Source organism: Schistocerca serialis, chromosome 3, assembly GCF_023864345.2.
Source record: "Schistocerca serialis cubense isolate TAMUIC-IGC-003099 chromosome 3, iqSchSeri2.2, whole genome shotgun sequence".
In the NCBI taxonomy this organism is placed as follows: Eukaryota; Metazoa; Arthropoda; class Insecta; order Orthoptera; family Acrididae; genus Schistocerca; species Schistocerca serialis.
The window spans coordinates 308789435-308807967 of record NC_064640.1 but is presented as its reverse complement, the minus strand read 5'-3'; the positions used below and the strand labels follow the sequence as shown (position 1 = coordinate 308807967).

Genomic DNA, 18533 nt, shown 5'->3' with positions numbered 1-18533 from the left:
TAGCAATTGACACACACACATAGCTATTGTTACTTCCCTTCAGCACATGTGCACACACATGAGAATAGTGTTGTCTCCAGCTGGGGAAAAATCTGGCAGAAGCATCCATTTTCGCATATGTTGGTGAGGGAAAAGACGCTCCTATTGGTAGTTGCCTATCATGAATAGGCTCTTTGCAGAAAGTCCAGGTGCAGCTGCATGGACAGAGTCATCTGTTAGGGCAGGCTCTGAGGATCTCAAAATTTGAAATTTAGAGGTGCCACACAGTTACCCCCTTGTGAGAGCAGACACCAGGGTGGTGATGTATGAGTGTGGCTCCAAGGTGTCAGTCAATGACTATGTGAGCATTGGTGGCAGAGATGCACAGAGACTCTTATCTGACAGTGGGTTGTACGGGCAATGCCCTTTGTCTCAGCAGAGGGATGAGGCATCACGACATGTGGTGGGGAGAAGCAGTTGGGTCAAAATGCTTAGTTAAACTGTGAGGCTTTTGCTGACTGGAAAACGCTACTCAACCTCACAAAAGATATATACATGCCAGTGATGATCATAAGCATTGTAGGTGGTCAAGGAAAATCTGGGGTCACTAATGTCAAGAGCAACCGCAACTCATCCCTAAAGGTATGTGCATAGGGACAGCTGATCCAGTCCAGGAGGGACAGTTTAGTGCCACTGACAAAGAATCATGCTCCACTACTGCTAAAGACAACACAGTGAAGGGACAAGGGTCTGGCATGACCAAGGAACAATTTCAGTGAGTAACAGTCATTCTGCATCAGTTTTTGGGTGCTTCCAAATCCAGGGAGGAAAAAAGACAAACCAAGCAACTCATGCTAAAACACTGTATCAACACTGGGAGTCATCCATAAATTAGTCAGCTGAGTGGCTCAAGTTCTGGGAGTAAGTAGAGAAGATGTTGCAAGATGACATGGTTGAACTCTCAGAGTCCTTGGCTCTCTCATATGATCCTCATGAAGAAGAAGAAGAAAGATGGCACATGGTGTTTCTGCATCAATTACCAGTGTCTGAACAGAGTCCTGGAAAAAGGTGTCTGTCCATTTCTGTGCACTGATGACACCCTAGAATTCCTGACAGCCTCTATGAGTTTCAAGTTATTCCATTTGGACTGTGTAATGCTCCAGTCACCTTCAAATGTATGATGGACAGTCTGCTTCATCACATTAGATGGGAGACCTTTCTTTGATATTTGGATGACAATGTCATTTTTTCAAAGACGCTTGAGGAACATTTGAGCCATCTGACAGCCGTGTTGAGTGTGGTCAGACTACAGCCCTCTACCTGAATACAAAACAGTGCATCTTGCCACTCAAGAAATACAAATCTTGGGGTGCCTAGTGAATGGTGATGAAGTCCATCCTAGTCTTAAGTAAATAAGAGCAGTCAAAGAATTTATGATTTCTCACCACATTCATGATCTGAGAATTTTTCTCAGAATGTTCTTGTACTATTGGTGATTCATAAAGGACCTCTGTGCTGAGGCACATACCTTGTAAGGACTACTGCAGGAAACCACCATATTTTCCTGGAATGAAGTGAAAGTCCTTAAGGAGACACTAACACCTTCTCCAGTCCTAACATTGTATTATGAGAATGCATAGACAGAACTTCACACTGATGTTAGCAGTTAGGATAGGATGCAGTTCTTGTGAAAATTTAGGAAAGTGCTGAAAATGTGATATGTTATGCTTTGAAAGCACTCTGCAGGTCAGAGATAAACTACGCTAGGAATGAGAATGAATGCCCTTCATTTTGTCGGACCATCAACAGGTTCCAGTTGTATTTATTTAGCAAACCATTCACTGTTGTGACAGACCAACATTCTCTATGCAGGTCTGAAAGAACCTTCAGTTTGACTGGTGAGATGAGATTGGAGGTTTCAGGAGGTCACAGTAGTATAAAAATGCACATGCAAAAACACCAATGGGCTTTCATGGGATCTTTTGGTGGATCATAGCAGAGTGGATGAAATCTCAATCATCACTGCATCAGATGACATTAGTACTGAACAGAGGGAAGATCCAGTACAGCTGTAAACTGTAGCCGGCCGGAGTGGCCGTGCGGTTCTAGGCGCTGCAGTCTGGAGCCGAGCGACCGCTCTGGTCACAGGTTCGAATCCTGCCTCGGGCATGGATGTGTGTGATCTCCTTAGGTTAGTTAGGTTTAATTAGTTCTAAGTTCTAGGCGACTGATGACCTCAGAAGTTAAGTTGCATAGTGCTCAGAGCCATTTGAACCATTTTTGTAAACTGTAGAAGCCTTGAAGGAGGAGGAACTGACTAAAGGAGAATTCAAATTAATAAATGAAACATAGTATAAAAGAAACTGTGATCCAGTGCTGCAAAAATGGTTGCTTGTGATTTCATCTTATCTGCACATAGCTACCCTGAAGTATTTCCATGATGATCCAACATCTGATCATTAGGGATTGATGAAGACTCTAGAAAGAATCATATGCAAGTATCACTGGCCAGGTCCTTCCAAGCCAGTAGACACCATATGAGCCAGTGTAAGGGATCCAAAAATGGAAGCACATGCTGCAGTTATGTCTTAGGCATCCCTGATACTAATCCTACATGCAGCAGTGCCATTCCACTGAACTGAAATTGATTTCTTGGGGAAGTTCTTGAAGTTGACAAATGGAAATGGAAATTGATGGATAATAAATAGTCTGCATTAAGTACATTACCTGCTATACTGTTAAGCTCTGCCTACTGTTGAAGCTCCAGAAATTGCAAAGTTCCTTGCAGAAGGCATCATTATGAAGCACAGAGCACCCTGTGTGATGACCTCTGTTCATGGAAAAGTTTCCCAATCGAGTGTTAGAGGCAATTTCATGTTGTGAAATCACCCACATGACAACTGCCTAACACCCACAGATGAATGGTTTCACCTTTCACACTTTAATAAGAAAATGAGACATTAGCAGATAGCTCTCATTGTATGTTACTATGGAACAGAGAGACTGGGATACAATCCTGTCAGTTGTGACACTCAGATACAGCACAGGGAATCCAGACAGTACAGGTTTCACATGATTATTTCTGCTCTGCTGTCATGAAAACAAAATGACAATGGTGCCCCTGTTCTCATTTCAACAGGACGATACTCAGGATTACTATATTAAACATCTCATCATCAGGACCAAAGAAACAAGACAGCTGGCTTGCATACGGACCCCAGATGCTCAGGAGAAAGACTGAGAGCACTGTAATGCCAAGCAACAGCCAATGAGATACAGCCTTGGAGGCTTGACATGGATTTTTATGACTGTGCAGAAAGTGGGACTCAAGATTGACTTTGGGGTATATCATATCCTTTGTTGCTTGTCAGATGTCACATGAAGTTGGGGATTAAGACCTTTCATCAACAAGACAAAAGCCCAGAGACATTGTCTATGTCCTATGTATGATGACTAGAACACAAGGATCTACCAACACTATCATACAAAGAACCATTGACAAGGTTCTCCAGGATGACATAGCTGGTTCCAATGAAAAATTTTGAAACAGTGGGCCGCTGTTTCTCCAGAAAGGGAGGAATGGTGTGAGCTGTGATGCATGCAGTGTGGTTTGTGTCACTAGGTGACATACTACAGGGTTCCAGTTGAAACCCGATCACCAGCAATTATTTATTATTTAGTATTTAATAGTTCATAAAAGTTCTCAAAGTATCTTATGTTAGTATATTCTGGTATATTAAATGTTTGTATAAATAGCAGAATTCTGGAATATTCATTGTTTGTGTAAATACAGCTCTCTCTGTCTGAGAGTTCAGTTCTGTTCTGGCTGAACACGTGTGTTAAAAATAAACGTGCTTTCAGTGGTAAGTGTTGCATTTCATTGATCATCCTGCTTTTGATTTCAGGCTTAACTGTGCTTGCAACAAGAAACATCTAAGGTTTCCAAACCTTCTTTGTCAGCAGCTAAACTATTGACATTTTAGTGTATCAATGCTGCAGTTTTGTGCTTGACCATGATTTGAATCACACCCTTTCAGGTGCAATCCTTGATTTACCACCCTCCCAATAACCCCTCCTCTCCCCAAATATAACAGTAGAATCTCTAATTAGCTGAAGTAGTATATTTAAATGGCAATAGAAGTTTTACCTCCTTGTCAACAATTTCTGTACCATAAAAGAACTTATGAGGAGAAATATGTAGTCAATGTCACAACTGCAAGTGTCCAACATGTAGCCATATTGATATATAACTGACGGAACATGTCAAATTGATGTTTAACTGAACTGTTTGATGACATAATATTTATAGGAACATGTAACCAACTGATTAACTTGTGATGTGGTATTACAACATTTTCCTTTTCTACTTTCTTTTATTGCAGATGTTGACAAGTCATGTATGCAATATGAATCACTACTGGTCTATCAAGAATGTGACCTTAAGTTTCATAGTACTATTTTGTTTTGTACAAAGCTGTGGATGTTTTTCAGAAATAAAAATAGGTAAGTACATTGTAATTTGTGAATTATAAATTATCTGATAAAAAAATGAAGCACCCAGAAGGGGAGGAGGAAAAGAAATGAAACTTCATGGGTTGGGATGGCATGTGATGTTATTTCAGTGATAGCAAAATTGAGTCAAATTATGAAGAACTTCTTAGTATGGGCCCACTTATCAGCATGAGATTGCACCACATCTAGCTTGGGTGTTTGCACTGATTCAATTGGGAAGGGTGTCATAAAGCTGCTGTATCCTCACCTGACACAAGCTGGCCCATGACTGTTATGACTGGTCCTTGGTATCCTGGATACAGGCACTGGAATGATGTTGAAATTTGAGCTGGTACCACTCATGTTCTATCATGAACAGTACTGGACATATGGCTGGTCACAAGAGTACCTCATCATCACTCAGACAATTCATAGAGACAACTGCCATGTATGGGTGAGCATTCTCCTGTTGAAGAATGTTACCACAATTCTCTCGCATAAGTCTCAAAAACATTGGAAGAATCAGGCTTCTGTGCAGGCCGCCTCTATACTTATGGTGATTTGGGAGTAGTTCAGAATTGTAATTCATCACCGAGCACAATGCAATGCTGTTCATTAGCAGTCCATTTTCCATGGTCATGGCACCAGTCCAAACACAGCCATTTGTGTTGTGATTTGATTTGATTTATTGAGCACCCGTTTTATCATGTACAATGATATGGGATTTGTCATATATTACATACAGAAAAAATATGAATAACAACATATTATGTAAAAAATATCAGTGAACAATCTGAATTAAATATATGGGCAAAAACAATTATAGCTTACATGATATAAATTTGTAACAATGTAGGACACAAATAAGTTACATATATTCTGTGTATAATGGACAGCAACAAGAAACAATGATTATAACACTCTATATTGACAAATTAATTAATTTTTGTGTGTACATAAAAGAGTCTACCCCACGACACAAGTTTGTATATGAGTGACTTATAAGATAGGTGAAGGCACGCTATCTTTCTGAAGAATTCATGTATTCACTAACACTGTAAAAACTATTACAAATTAACATTCTTTTGAGTTCACTTTTAAAACTGCTCAGCTTCTTAATCCTTTTAATTTGTAAGGGAAGAGCACTATAGAGAATTTTCGGTTGGTATATTGCACTCTTGTTGTACTGGGCTTTCTTATGCACTTCTCTGTGAAAGTCATTAATCTGTCTTGTTGTATAATCATGGATCTCACTGTTTAAAGAAGAAAACTGGGGGTGAGACTTCAGAAAGCATATACTTTCATAGATGTAAATGGATGGAAGAGTCATGATTTTATATTCCTTGAAAAATTCCCTACTTGGATCTCTAGGTACAGCTCCTTTTATGATCCTTATCGCTCATTTTTGAATAATAAAAGAGCATTTTGCCTGACTTGAATTGCCCCAAAATGTTACACCATATCACAAAAGACTATGCATAAATGCATAATATGTACACAGTACTGTTTGATCACTGCAGCAATTTTTGAGCATTCTAAATACATAGCAACATTTACTTAACTTTTTATTGAGCACATCTATATGCTTGTCCCACTTTAGATGCTCATCTAACCAAATTCCTAAGAATTTTTTATTTGGCGTTTGTAGTATATTCTGTCGGCCTAGCTTCACAGTTATATTGGGCTTCATATTATTTGAAACATGTCTGTAATTCATCCATAATGTTTTTTTCTCATTCACAAATAAACTGTTGTCCCTGAACCATTTACTTGCTTCAACTTTTGTTGTTTCAATTTTCCTGTTAAGGTCAGTCTCACTCTGAGCTTTAATAAAGAGACTTGTATCATCAGCAAAAAGTACACAATCAGCTTGTGTTAAATAGTTTGGCAAGCTGCAATGTTAATGACAGGCTGTGCAAGGGACAGTGATTCCCTAGTACTGCTGCTATTAATTTCTGATCAACAGTGTAGGATGACACAGAATATTTCAGTGAGTTGTTATCTGTTCTTGAATGGCTGGCACCAATTTTAAGGGTTACAAAGAGCTTGGTGAACAATACAGCAGACCTCCCTTTTGGTGGTCAGACATTGTCTACCACAACCTTGATGAGTATGCCTGCCCTCACATTTTCACCCAGTCCAACATCAGGCCATTGTCAAATCTGAATGTCCCAAAAATCTGGATATTGCATGACTTGACCAGCTTGGTAAATGGAGACCCACAATGAGGTGCCTTTTAAATTCTGTCAGGTGCTGATAACATAGCCTCACAGAAGAATACAGCATATCCATATCATTTACAGTGATCATTTAACATCTGCTACTGTTCATGCATCTTAAATACCCTATCAGGAAGGTAACAACACTGAACTCAAGCAACACTAACACACTGAGATGACTGTTCTATCTGTCAGGGAGAATTGCAACTCTAATCATTTATATGCCTGCAAAATGTGTGTACATGTGTGAAGTTACATTGACATCCAACCATATCAGGCAGTGTATTTGCCTTAAGGTATCATGGTTCAGGAAGGCTGAGATCTATTTTAGTAAATACATATTTCTACTATTGTTCTTACAAATATAAACATTGTGCTCTTCTTATGACAGGTCTTCATCCACATTATATCTAAAAAATTGTTTATTTGTCGAACACTGGAACCTCCAGGTAGGAATATCAACAATGTAGGAAAAGACAGATTGCTACTTACCATAAAGAAGACACGTCAACTTACAGACAGGCACAGTTAAAAGACACTCACTTCAAGCTTTCGGCCATTGCCTTCATCACTAAAACACACACACACACACACACACACACACACACAAGCACCAACTCCAGCATCTTGGTCCGAGATGCTGGAGTTGGCAGTCGTGTGTGGGTGTGAGGTGTGCTTGCCTGAGTGAGTGGTGTGTGTGTGTGTGTGTGTGTGTGTGTGTGTGTGTTTTACTGATGAAGGTTGTGACTGAAAGTTTTCCTTGAGTGTCTTGTAATTGTGCCTGTCTGCAACTTGACGTCTCTTCTTTACGGTAAGTAGCAATCTTTCTTTTCCTACATTGTTGATATGCCTCCCCAGGGTTTCCATAGTTTGATTTGTTTATTTGTTTTGATGAATACCAGTGGAGGTATAGATGGAATCACATTTGTTATATTTAGATTATATTAAAGAAAGAATTGCCTTGTCACTGAATTCTCTTTATTTACAAGTAGCTTAGTTGCAGTAAGATAAATTGACACAATATTATAATTTACTGATTTCAGTACTATTGGAAGCAGTTTGCCTATCACTGCTGCACCAGACATAGGATGTATTATCCACATAGCTTATTATCTTGTAGTTTTGATGTTCATTTAAATTATTTTCATACACAAGGAACAGAAAAGGCCCTAATATACTTTCTTGAGGCTACATTGAAGTATGTTGTCAGTTGATTTAGTTGTTAGCATTACTTTTATAAGTTAGATTGACACACTGTTTCCTGTCTTTTAAATAGGAGGTATGTAGTTTTAAGAGTGCTTCTCTCATGCCATATTCTTCTAATTTATGCAACAAAGTGGCATGATTCACAGTTTCAAAAGCCTTAATCATATCTAGGAAAGTGCCCTATTACTTTGTCACCTTTAAGCAGTTTGTTTAATATTTCACATGTGAAAGTTGATACTGATGTTTTGGTAGATCTTCCTTCTCTAAAAGCATGCTACAGACTGTTGAACATATGATGTTTGATGAAATATGTCTCAGCTTGTTTTAATATTACTTTCTGTGGCAATTACCTTTTTATATGTTAGTGGAATTTCAGTGGTTTTAAAGAAGTCAGGGAATTCACTATGGAAGGGGGAGGTATTTATTAGGTGTGTCAGAGGCTTAATTAATTATCTTGGCAACTTAGCTGAAATAAGATCTCAGCTGCAAGACATTTTAGCACACTCTGTAGAGATGATTGCTAGGAGGTCCATCTTAGTGATCCCTATAATGAGAAAGGGTTGACTAATGTTTTGAACATTAAAATTGGGTGCCTAGTCTTGTACTTCATTGGTGCCAATTTTACTGAACTTTTACATGGATTCCTCACACACTTCTTTTAGGTCATTTCATAGTTTTCTTTTAACATCACGCAGTTGTGTCCGTGATATTGCTGTTTCTCACAGCCTTTATACATTATTTCACCAGCTGTTTTACTAGCACTCCTGGGGCTTCTTATTTGACAGGCATATATCTGAGCTTGAAGGCTAGTCAAGAAGTATCTGTGTTTTTGTCTAAGTAGGTTTTATTTTGTTAAAAAATATTGGAATTTAGTATCTCTAAAGCAAATATCTTCTCTTTCAGTTCAGTAGTTTCAGGAGGGAATTGCCCAATTCTCTTATTTATGGCTGTGCTTTTTACTGCAGAATAACAGGATAAATTTGGTTTAAAGTTCTATTGAATAACTTATACAACATCACCCATTTATTGTTCACTTCAATTGTTTTGTATACTGGTTCTCATTTTTTCATTCGCTAATGGCTTCTAAAGTTTTGCATGAACAAATTTTATTTTATATAGAGGGTGTAATACCCTAATATGTACACACATCAGTGTGTTAATTGTTTTTTCTTTGCATCAAAAGTCTTTCCACAAACACATCGCAAACTATATGATCTGATCTTTTTGGCATGATTGTAACTGCACCACTGTGTGGACTACGTCTGTCAGTATAGACTAACCATATTGCATCCATGCATCCACTCTGCAACACCTGACCTGCTGCCCAGGGGAAAATAAGCATTAATGGCATATTATTGCCTTAAGCACTTGGAGGTAAGACCCAATCTAAAAACATACAACTTGAAATAGTTATAATTATTAGTCTGCTAATTACATAAATACTGATGTAATGTTCTTAATGTTGTTCAGTACACCATCCTCAATCATCAGTAGAAATATTTGCACTTATACCCATTACACCATGTGTAAATGTATCATTTTTAGTTATTTTGACATTCCTTACATGAGTGTCCACAGTAAGGGCTCTGTGATCAGATACATACTTTTTATTAATGTGGTTATCTGTATTTTCTCCCCTGTTATGTCTGTGAGAAAATGATCAATGCATGTCTATGTATGTGTGGTAATTCTTGTAAGTGCTGAGAGTATGGGGTTACAGTTATCACATTTTAATGAGTTGACATAACAACAAGTAATTAATGGCATTCTTTAATTAGTCTGTGTTGATGTCTCCAGAAAGCAACACTCTGATTTCTCCTCCAGTAATCTGTAATATTACTCTTTTTTTTTTTTTTTTTTTTTTTTTTTTTGCAAAAAGTTGTTATTACATGTTTGAACTTTTAAAACACAGCAGATGAACTCAATGGAACTTATTGCAAATTTTCATCCACGAGAGGAAAAGATCTTGAACAGTAATGCATAACTAAGTCAGTATTTAAGTAAATAACTATCTCCAGAAAGTGTAACTCAATTCTGCCTTGGTTTTCCTTCTTGTAATGTGATATAATGATCAGACAAATATCTCCATTTAATGAAATGTTTATTCTTTCTGAGGGAAATTCTTTTCTCACTGACCTTGCACTCATAGTCTATTGTACACTAGTTTGTATGGACATTAGTGGAAAAAAGGGTGAACAGGACTGGAAAGTACCCTTGATTTTTTGGTTTCTTTATTGCAACAGCACACAATTACATAAAAATTAACATGGGACATCAACACAGTAAAATTAAATAGCAATAACAATGGACACAGTGGAAATAATTCCTATAGCACACAATATTATCACAGATCTGAAGGTTTCACTAAGTGGAATGTAATGAATTATAAATGTCAAAAATTATATATAGATGTTCCATGCCTAGAAAATACAAAAAAAAGAAAAACTTATGGGCATGCATGTCATAAACTACAGCAATCAGGCAACACGTAGCACACTATCCACTGTGATACAAATGTTACGGAGAATTCTGTGATGTGGAAGTAGCCTACTGATCCCATGGAACTGCCAGTGGCAGTGTGAAAAATATTAATCTCAAATTGTTCCATATGAACAAAATTCTAACACTCTATGACTAGTGCCCAGCAAGGTTTTTGCAGATTTGCGCACTCGTTGTTTGGCTGAAGCATGCAATACAGACTCAGCAGCATTGTCTTCTGTAACTGTAAATGTTTAGGATACCATCACTGCACCTTGCGGCAAGACCCATCTTGAAGTGCATACAGCACGAAAGACACTCACTATAAAACATTTTCTTGATCGAGTGAGCATGTCAGTCACTTGGTGTTGGCACAGGATCAGCTGGTCAGGGAGATATTCCATCACATGCTTCTCTCTGAAAAACCTCTGAGGCTGCTTCAAGGCAGTACATGATGAACTACTTTGGTTTGCTTTGCTCATGGCTGATCCACATCATCTACTATTGTTGCCTGCTGAAGCACACATGTGGCAAGTGCACATACAATGTAGTGCATTGTCAAATTTCTGTTTGTGCCAAATACAGAGGGGTCCAAAAAAATGTATCCACTGTTTAAAAGTCCATAACTTGCAAACTAATTGATGGAGTTATCTCATTTTTGGTGAAAGTGTAGCTTAAAGTACAAATTAAAGATAACACTGTAGATGTTCAAAATGGTAACCATTAACATCCACACACAGACGATGCCGCTGAACTGCAGCACGAACTACTGACTGTAACGGGTTCAGTTGGATATTTGCACATGAATGTACGATGGATTCTCGAAGTTCATCCAATGTGCATAGCTTTTGTCGATAAACGATGTCCTTTAGTGTTCCCCACAGGTAAAAGTCCAGAGCAGTTAGGTCTGGGGAACATGGTGGATACTCCACAGCACCTCTATGGCCTATCCATCTTCCTGGTAGATTTTCATCGAGATACACCCTAACACAATTTTGGTAGTGGGCTGGGGCACCATCTTGTTGAAAGTAAACTCTTCTGTCTCCATACAAGTCTTGGATGGCAGGTAAAATGGATGTCTGAAGCTGCTGAAGGTAACCCTCACCGGTAACTGTGCCGTCAAAGAAGAATGGCCCAATCAAGCCCTGGTAAGACAACCCACACCACAAATTTACTCCTGGAAAATTCACGGCTCTGTCTACATGGATGTTCAGATTTTTGGTGGCCCAGTAGATACAATTGTGAGTTTGTCAATGTTGATAAATGACACACCAGGCTTGATGATGCTCAATAATGCAGGAAGAAATCACCAAGTATGATTACTTTCCCCGGTATTTTTAGGTTAGAGTGAGATTGGGAAATACAAGCTGTGTCCCGTTGTCTTTCCACATCTTCACTATCATGCCATGTGGTAACATTATTGAAAGTGGCATCACTCAACTCTCCATCAGCATATTTTTGTTGACCACATTCATGTTAGATTTTGTATCTGTCTGTTTTTCAGAACAGGCTGAACTATCACACAGATGTTCATGTGTATTAGCACCAGTGACTGACATGAGATGTAGCCATCAAGTTTTAATTATCACCTCAAAAAAATCAAGCTGTGACCATGGAACTTGATGATGATATTAATTTTTCTCTACTTTTTACTTTACCCCAACAGTCTCAAAACATCCTCAGCACTATATTGCCCAATTTTGTCCCATGTTTCTAATGTTTTCTGTGACTCTGTGTCCTGGGCTCACAAAAATACACCTATCACTTGTCCATGACGATTACACAATGAAAGAAGTCATGTGAATTATCCTGGCAAAGCTGAAACAATTGTGCTTCTGCCTTGGTTCAACTGGAATTTTTAATGGAATTACAATGAAATGAACACCCTTAGCTGCTTACAGGTTTTGACATGTCAATGGGGACAGATGAAAATGTGTGCCCTGACCGAGACTTGAACCCGGGATCTCCTGCTTACATGGCAGACGCTCTATCCATCTGAGCCACCGAGGACACAGAGGATAGCATGACTGCGGGGATTTATCTCTGGCATGCCTCCCGCGAAACCCACATTCTCAACGTATTTTGCCGCACTACATTCGCAGTGCCCCCACCCATTATACTCATTACTCGCTGCGCGTTGCCGATTCCCGTAAGAGTTCGGGCACTGTTTGTGTATCCGCACAGAAGAGCCTTAACTATATATATATACTAAGATGGTATCTGTTCTTTCGGACATGTACCATCTTAGTATATATATATTTTTAATGGAGGTGAGCAGTAATGAAACCCATTGGGTCGTGATGATTACCATGTTCAAAAGCCATGGAAGATGTTAAAAACTAATACTATTGCCTCAATTGTGATACATTGGTATTTGACCAGCACAGTCTCCATTTCTCTTGTGATAACCAGTTCTTCACAGAATAATGGTCTACCATTTCCTTCTTTCTCATTCAGACTTGTTTAATCACACTGGAGCGTTTGTAACACCCTATCATTGTGTGATATGATGGCGTATTGTTGCTGTACATTTCCACCAGCCCAGCATGGATTGCTGAATCATGGTTCCCTGTAAAATGCAGAAAATAAATAATTATATAATAGTTTACTCTATCAGTATGCTGTGTCATTTTGTTTTGCTTGCTCTAGTAGCATGCTTCATTACTGTGGTTCAGGGATTTCAGTCAGTACCTGGGCTGCAGACATGTACCTGGAAACAAACAAAAAAAATAAGTATCTGACTTAATTTCTTTTACAGATGATAAGCAAAACTTTATGATTACCCCTTTTATGATATTAAGATAAATGCAAAGGGCAGGAATGTTCCAGATCAGCTGTTCTAGATATCACTTGAAAATATTGGGGGTGATGAAAATTCAAAATGGCAGCCTCTGTTTATCCATATACTTTGCTATACTAGAGGATTCTTTTTCTACTGGCTTGTTTTCAGCATTGAAGGGAAGGGGAAGTTTCTATGATTCTTGGCAGTGTGTATTTTGTTTGAAGCTTGGATACTGAGGTCAGTTTTCCAAAAATTGCAGCAAATGTGAGACAGTGTAATCAACTGGGACAATGAAGCTGTACAGGTGTATGTGGATGCATATATTGTTATTCTTGTGTATTCTGTAGTTCTGAAGAAGGATTCATTTGAAAGCTACTAACATTTTCCTTCTTTTGAATATTTCTTGAGTGTTCAGCCAGTTGGTATTATCCAGAAGGCATGATATTTCAGCAAGCCAAAGTCTTGGCATCTTCAGGTGTTCCTGATGACTGACTGTCTTCTGCTGGGCCCACTTTCATGTCCCATCCTCCCCACCCATGGTTTGTAGCTGGCCATCTGTGCTGCAGTGGTGGGGGAAGTGCATTGCTGGGACACAATCTGAAGTCCTCAGTCCTGCTGCCACCACTGGCAGATGTGGATCTCTGCTGGAGCAGCAATGATACATCCTCATCCTCTTTGTTTGCCATGGCAGGAAGGGATTTCCGCACAGATTGCCATTGTGCTTTGAATGGTCAAAGCAAGGCGTGGATCTCAGGTCTTTCTTAACTGAAAACCATTGTCTTTATTTATTAATTCATCTCATAGCTGTATATTTACAGCCTCTTTTAGAATACAATCACAGAAGGTAACATATTCATGGGAAATCCAGTGCTCTGCTACAGTGGACTTTCTCAGCTGTTGGTTGGCCATGTGGTTTGCTGAAATCTTGTGCCTTCTGGACAGCATCATCTGGCTAGATACTCAAGAAATATTCAAATCCTTCCTACACTGGGAAAATCTAAAATCACACATTGTTACTCTTGTTTATGTAACAATTACTGACCCACTGCCTCAACTATTTGGCGAGATTTTACTTTTGCTCTTTATTTCTATTGCACCAAGGACATTCCATTACTACAGAATATCTGAAAGTCATCTCATTTTTATTTCTCTTTCATTATGGAGATGAATGACTTCATTAAACTCTAGTTTTATGGGGTTTTGTGGTGCAGTCACAATAGTCTTGAATGCTAATTGTGGTGGAAAAATTGAGGTATGAGTATGAAACCAATTTCTAGGTGATTCTTTGTCTCTGTTACAATGTAATAAACATGGCCTTCTCTGTAATGTTAATATGCCAGATCCATGGTAGGCAGAGCAGCTTTTCATTTATACATTGCCTACTACAGTACTCATAAACATAGCCAACACAATTTATTTCAATGATTTTTTGATGCATGTAACCATATATTGGTGATGTGGTTCCAACTTAGGAAAAGAGCCTGTTTATCAGATTCTAATCGTAAATTTCAATTGAATTGAATTGAATTTTATTTGATCCTGTAAGATTACATTGTGTACAGTAAATGTACGTGTAATATAGGACATGTCAAACTATTAACATTCTTTATCACTTATTTTTCTACACCTTTAGCTTACATTTTTACATCACTGATAATGAATAATGATATATACAAATTTAATGGCATAAGTATTCTGCAACACTGTAAAACTCTTTTTCAATGAGATCGTCTTTAAGTTTCTTTGGAAAGTCATTATGAAGTACACTATCTTGCAGGTTTTTGGGCAGACTTCTTAGTAGTCTGATACCAGAATGCTGGGGTCCTTTTTCTAGCATTGCCAGTCGGTGGGGTATGCTCTGTACTTCATTCTTCCTTCTCGTATTGTGGGTGTGTACACTAGCGTTTGTAATCCAGTCCTCATTACATTTTGTGATGTACATTATTGTTTTGTATATATAAAATGATGAAAAAGTTAAGATACCTAAATTCTTGAAACAGTTTCTGCATGTTTCAGAGGTCTTTCTTCTTAAAATGGTCCTAATTGCTTTTTTTTTTTATTTTTTTTTTATTTTATTTTTTTTTAATGAACACTCGTTTTGTCTCTTGTTTGTTTGAGTTTCCCCACACAGTCACTCCATACTGTAAGTATGGTTAGAAATGTTCACAGAAGGTTCTTGTCTGACTACTGTGATAGCTGTATCATTAAGAATATGACACAGCTCAGTTTCTTACAGACATTATTAATATGTTTTTTTCATTTCAGTTCATTATCCACAAGAATACCTAAGAATCTAGCAGATTCTACTTCTTCCAGCCTTGTTCCATCAACCTCTAAATCCATGTCTACAGCCTTTTCCTTATTTTTAAACACTGCATACACAGTCTTTTTTAGATTAATAACCAGTTCATTTTCCAACAGCCATTGCGCTGCGACATTTGCAGATATGTATGCTCTTCTCTCAAGCTGTTCCATATTTTGGTCACTATTTGGTATTGTCATGTCATCAGCATACAATATTTTCTTTTCTTCTTCCTCAACACCTATATCATTAACAAACACATTAAATAACAATGGCCCCATTACCGAACCCTGCGGCACTCCATATTTGATGGATTTGGTTTCTGATTGGTATGAGTTTCCTAATGATACATACTGCTTGCGGTTGCACGAGTATGATTTTATCCATTCACCTGGTTGCCCCCAAATGCCATAGTTGCTTAATTTTTGTATCAGCATTTCATGGTCAATGGTGTCAAATGCCTTTGAAAGATCCAGAAACATTGCAGAGACAACCTTTTTCTCATCTAAGGACTGTAAAATGTATTCTGTTAGACTGACAATTGCTGATTCTGTAGATTTACCCTTTCTGAAACCATCTTGTGAGGGTATGAGAATGTTATGTTTGTCCAAATAGTTAACTAATCTGGTATATATAAGCATTTCTAGGATTTTTGAGAAACCTGATATCAGTGAAACTGGTCTGTAGTTGTTGGGATCATCCTTATACCCTTTCTTATACACTGGCACTACCTTCGTTATCTTCAGTTTTTCCGGAAAAATTGCATCTCTGAAAGAACAGTTTGCTATGTTCAGCAGTGGTGTTATTATCTCCTCACGTACCAGCTTTATTACATGATTTGATATTTCATCATCACCAGCTGATTTCTTGGACGTCAGTTTCTGTATAGTTTTCCACAATTCATCTTCCGTGACTGGTCTTAAGAACATAGTACTGCATGATCTTTTTGGTACCTTAATACCCTTCTGTTTTTGACTATTTCCTTCCAATTTTAAGTTTTCTACTACACTGAAATAGTTATTATTCAGTATGTTTGCTATTTCCATACCATCTATGACCACTGTGTTGTCTATTTCAATTGACGTAATACCTTCTTCTTTGTTTGACCCATCTTTTTCCTTTCTTTCAGCATTGATTGCATTCCAAGCTGCCTTTGCCTTGTTTTTTGAGTTCGCTATAGTGGTGTCAATTGCTCTTGCTTTGGCTTCTCTTATTGTTTTTCTATACTTCTTTTTTAACATTTTATAGTTTTCAGCTTCGCCCATCCGTCTCACACCCTGAAGCTTCCTTCACTGTTCTAGTATTTCACTGGTAATCCACTGTGTTTGATCTTGCTGCCTTTCTTGTCTCTTTACTTTGGGAAATGCTACATTAAAATGGTACTTAATTGTTGAAATAAATGCATAATATTTTTCATTTACACTCTGGGCCTGTACAGTTTCATTCCAGGTTTCCTTACTTAACATTGTTCTAAAGATGTTGATATTTTGTTCACTGATGATCCTCATTTGTTTGGTTGTTTGTTTTGGTTCTGATACTGTGTCATTACTTCTGCAAAAGCTGATTAGTTGTCCATGATGATCAGATATTTCTGTCTGAACTACATGTGACTCATAGTTACAAATATTAGTAATTATGTTGTCAATAACTGTCTCACTTTGTGAAGTCACTCTTGTTGGTGCATTTATTGTCACTTTCATGTTATGCTATATTAACAATTCTTCAAAATCCTGTCTTATTTTTGTGTCTTTTCCAATGTTAATGTTGAAGTCTCCACATATAATAAGATTTCTCTTCATATTCATTCTCAATAAGCTAGCAATTTTTTTAGAAAGATGCTGATATTGCCACATGGTGACCTGTACACACAAAACACTCTAAAATCCTCTGCCACTATACCAGTAACTTCAAAGTCTTTTTCTCTAGCTATGGGAAATGTAGCAGCTTCACTGTTTACATTCTTTGGTAGAGTACCTGTTTTAATATATATACAAATGCCACCACCCTTATATTTAGATTTGCAGAAGTAACTAGCTAGTTTGTAGTCCTTTATTGCAACATTATTTATTTTACTTTCAGTTAGTCCATGTTCACTTATGCATAATATGTCTGGTCTTACTTCACTCAGGAGTACTTCTGCTTCTAATTTTTTGTTACCAAAGTATTGAATATTTTGGTGAAGTACTTTTATGTAATTTTTCTTTTGTTGGTTTACATGTTGTGAGCTATATTCTGGGGCAAATTCTTTAATATCGTCTTTTTTTGTATGGTGCTTATATTTTTCTTTTCCAGCTGGAGTGTATGATGTTTTACCCCCTTCAGGCCATATTAGTTTCCCTTGCATCTAATGATTTTGCAGACATCTGCAAACATTCTGCTGAAAGTTACAGACCCCAGTCTATTTAAATGCAAGCCATTCTTCGCTAGTGAGTTTTCACACAGGAATTTGTTTGGGTCTATAAAAATTGCCCCAAGACGATCACATTGTTCTTTAAGAACACAGTTTATTTTGGCGATATATTTTTCACTCACCGACTTTCTGTTTATGATTCCGCTAAGTATCAGATGAGAACCTGCATACATATTTCTTGCAGAACGAATCATGTTTCTTGTTTCGTTTGCCATTTCTTCCTCACTGCTGCTCCCTAACGAATTTGTTCCAACATGTATAAACACCCCTTTATAGTTATGTCTGGTTTCAGAATCTGGTTCTGTAGAATCTTGTCTTGCATTTACCATATTTTTAAAATGTTTACCGAGTTGATGCGTTCTAATTCCAGGTCGTAAATCGATCTAGCAACTGGGGACAGCGATATTCTTCAGCAGCGAATCGCCAATTATTAAAAAGTCATTTTCCTTTTGTTGCGTATCTGTCACCTTGTTTTTCCTTTTGCTGTATGTCACCACCTTCCATTTATATTTATCTTCCGGTTTTTGGCTTACTGAGTTTACCGAGACATCAACGGGAACACTTGAAATGTTGTTTTTAAAATTCGATCGGTCACTTGTATTTTTGCGATCTTCTTGCTTTTCCGTTTGATGGCTTTTACACACACAGGACTTCTTTTCTTGTATT

The 18533-nt window shown here is 37.8% G+C and overlaps 1 protein-coding gene across 3 annotated transcripts in view; it reads left to right on the top strand.

Moving 5' to 3' along the window:
* Positions 1-18533, top strand: part of LOC126470105 (glutamate receptor ionotropic, kainate 2-like) — a 522028-nt gene that overhangs the window by 166040 nt on the left and 337455 nt on the right. For all 3 annotated transcript variants that reach the window (XM_050097682.1, XM_050097680.1, XM_050097681.1), the window contains exon 2: positions 4362-4482. In XM_050097682.1, coding sequence (XP_049953639.1) covers positions 4362-4482 — 121 coding nt within the window. The remainder of the gene's footprint in view (positions 1-4361; positions 4483-18533) is intronic.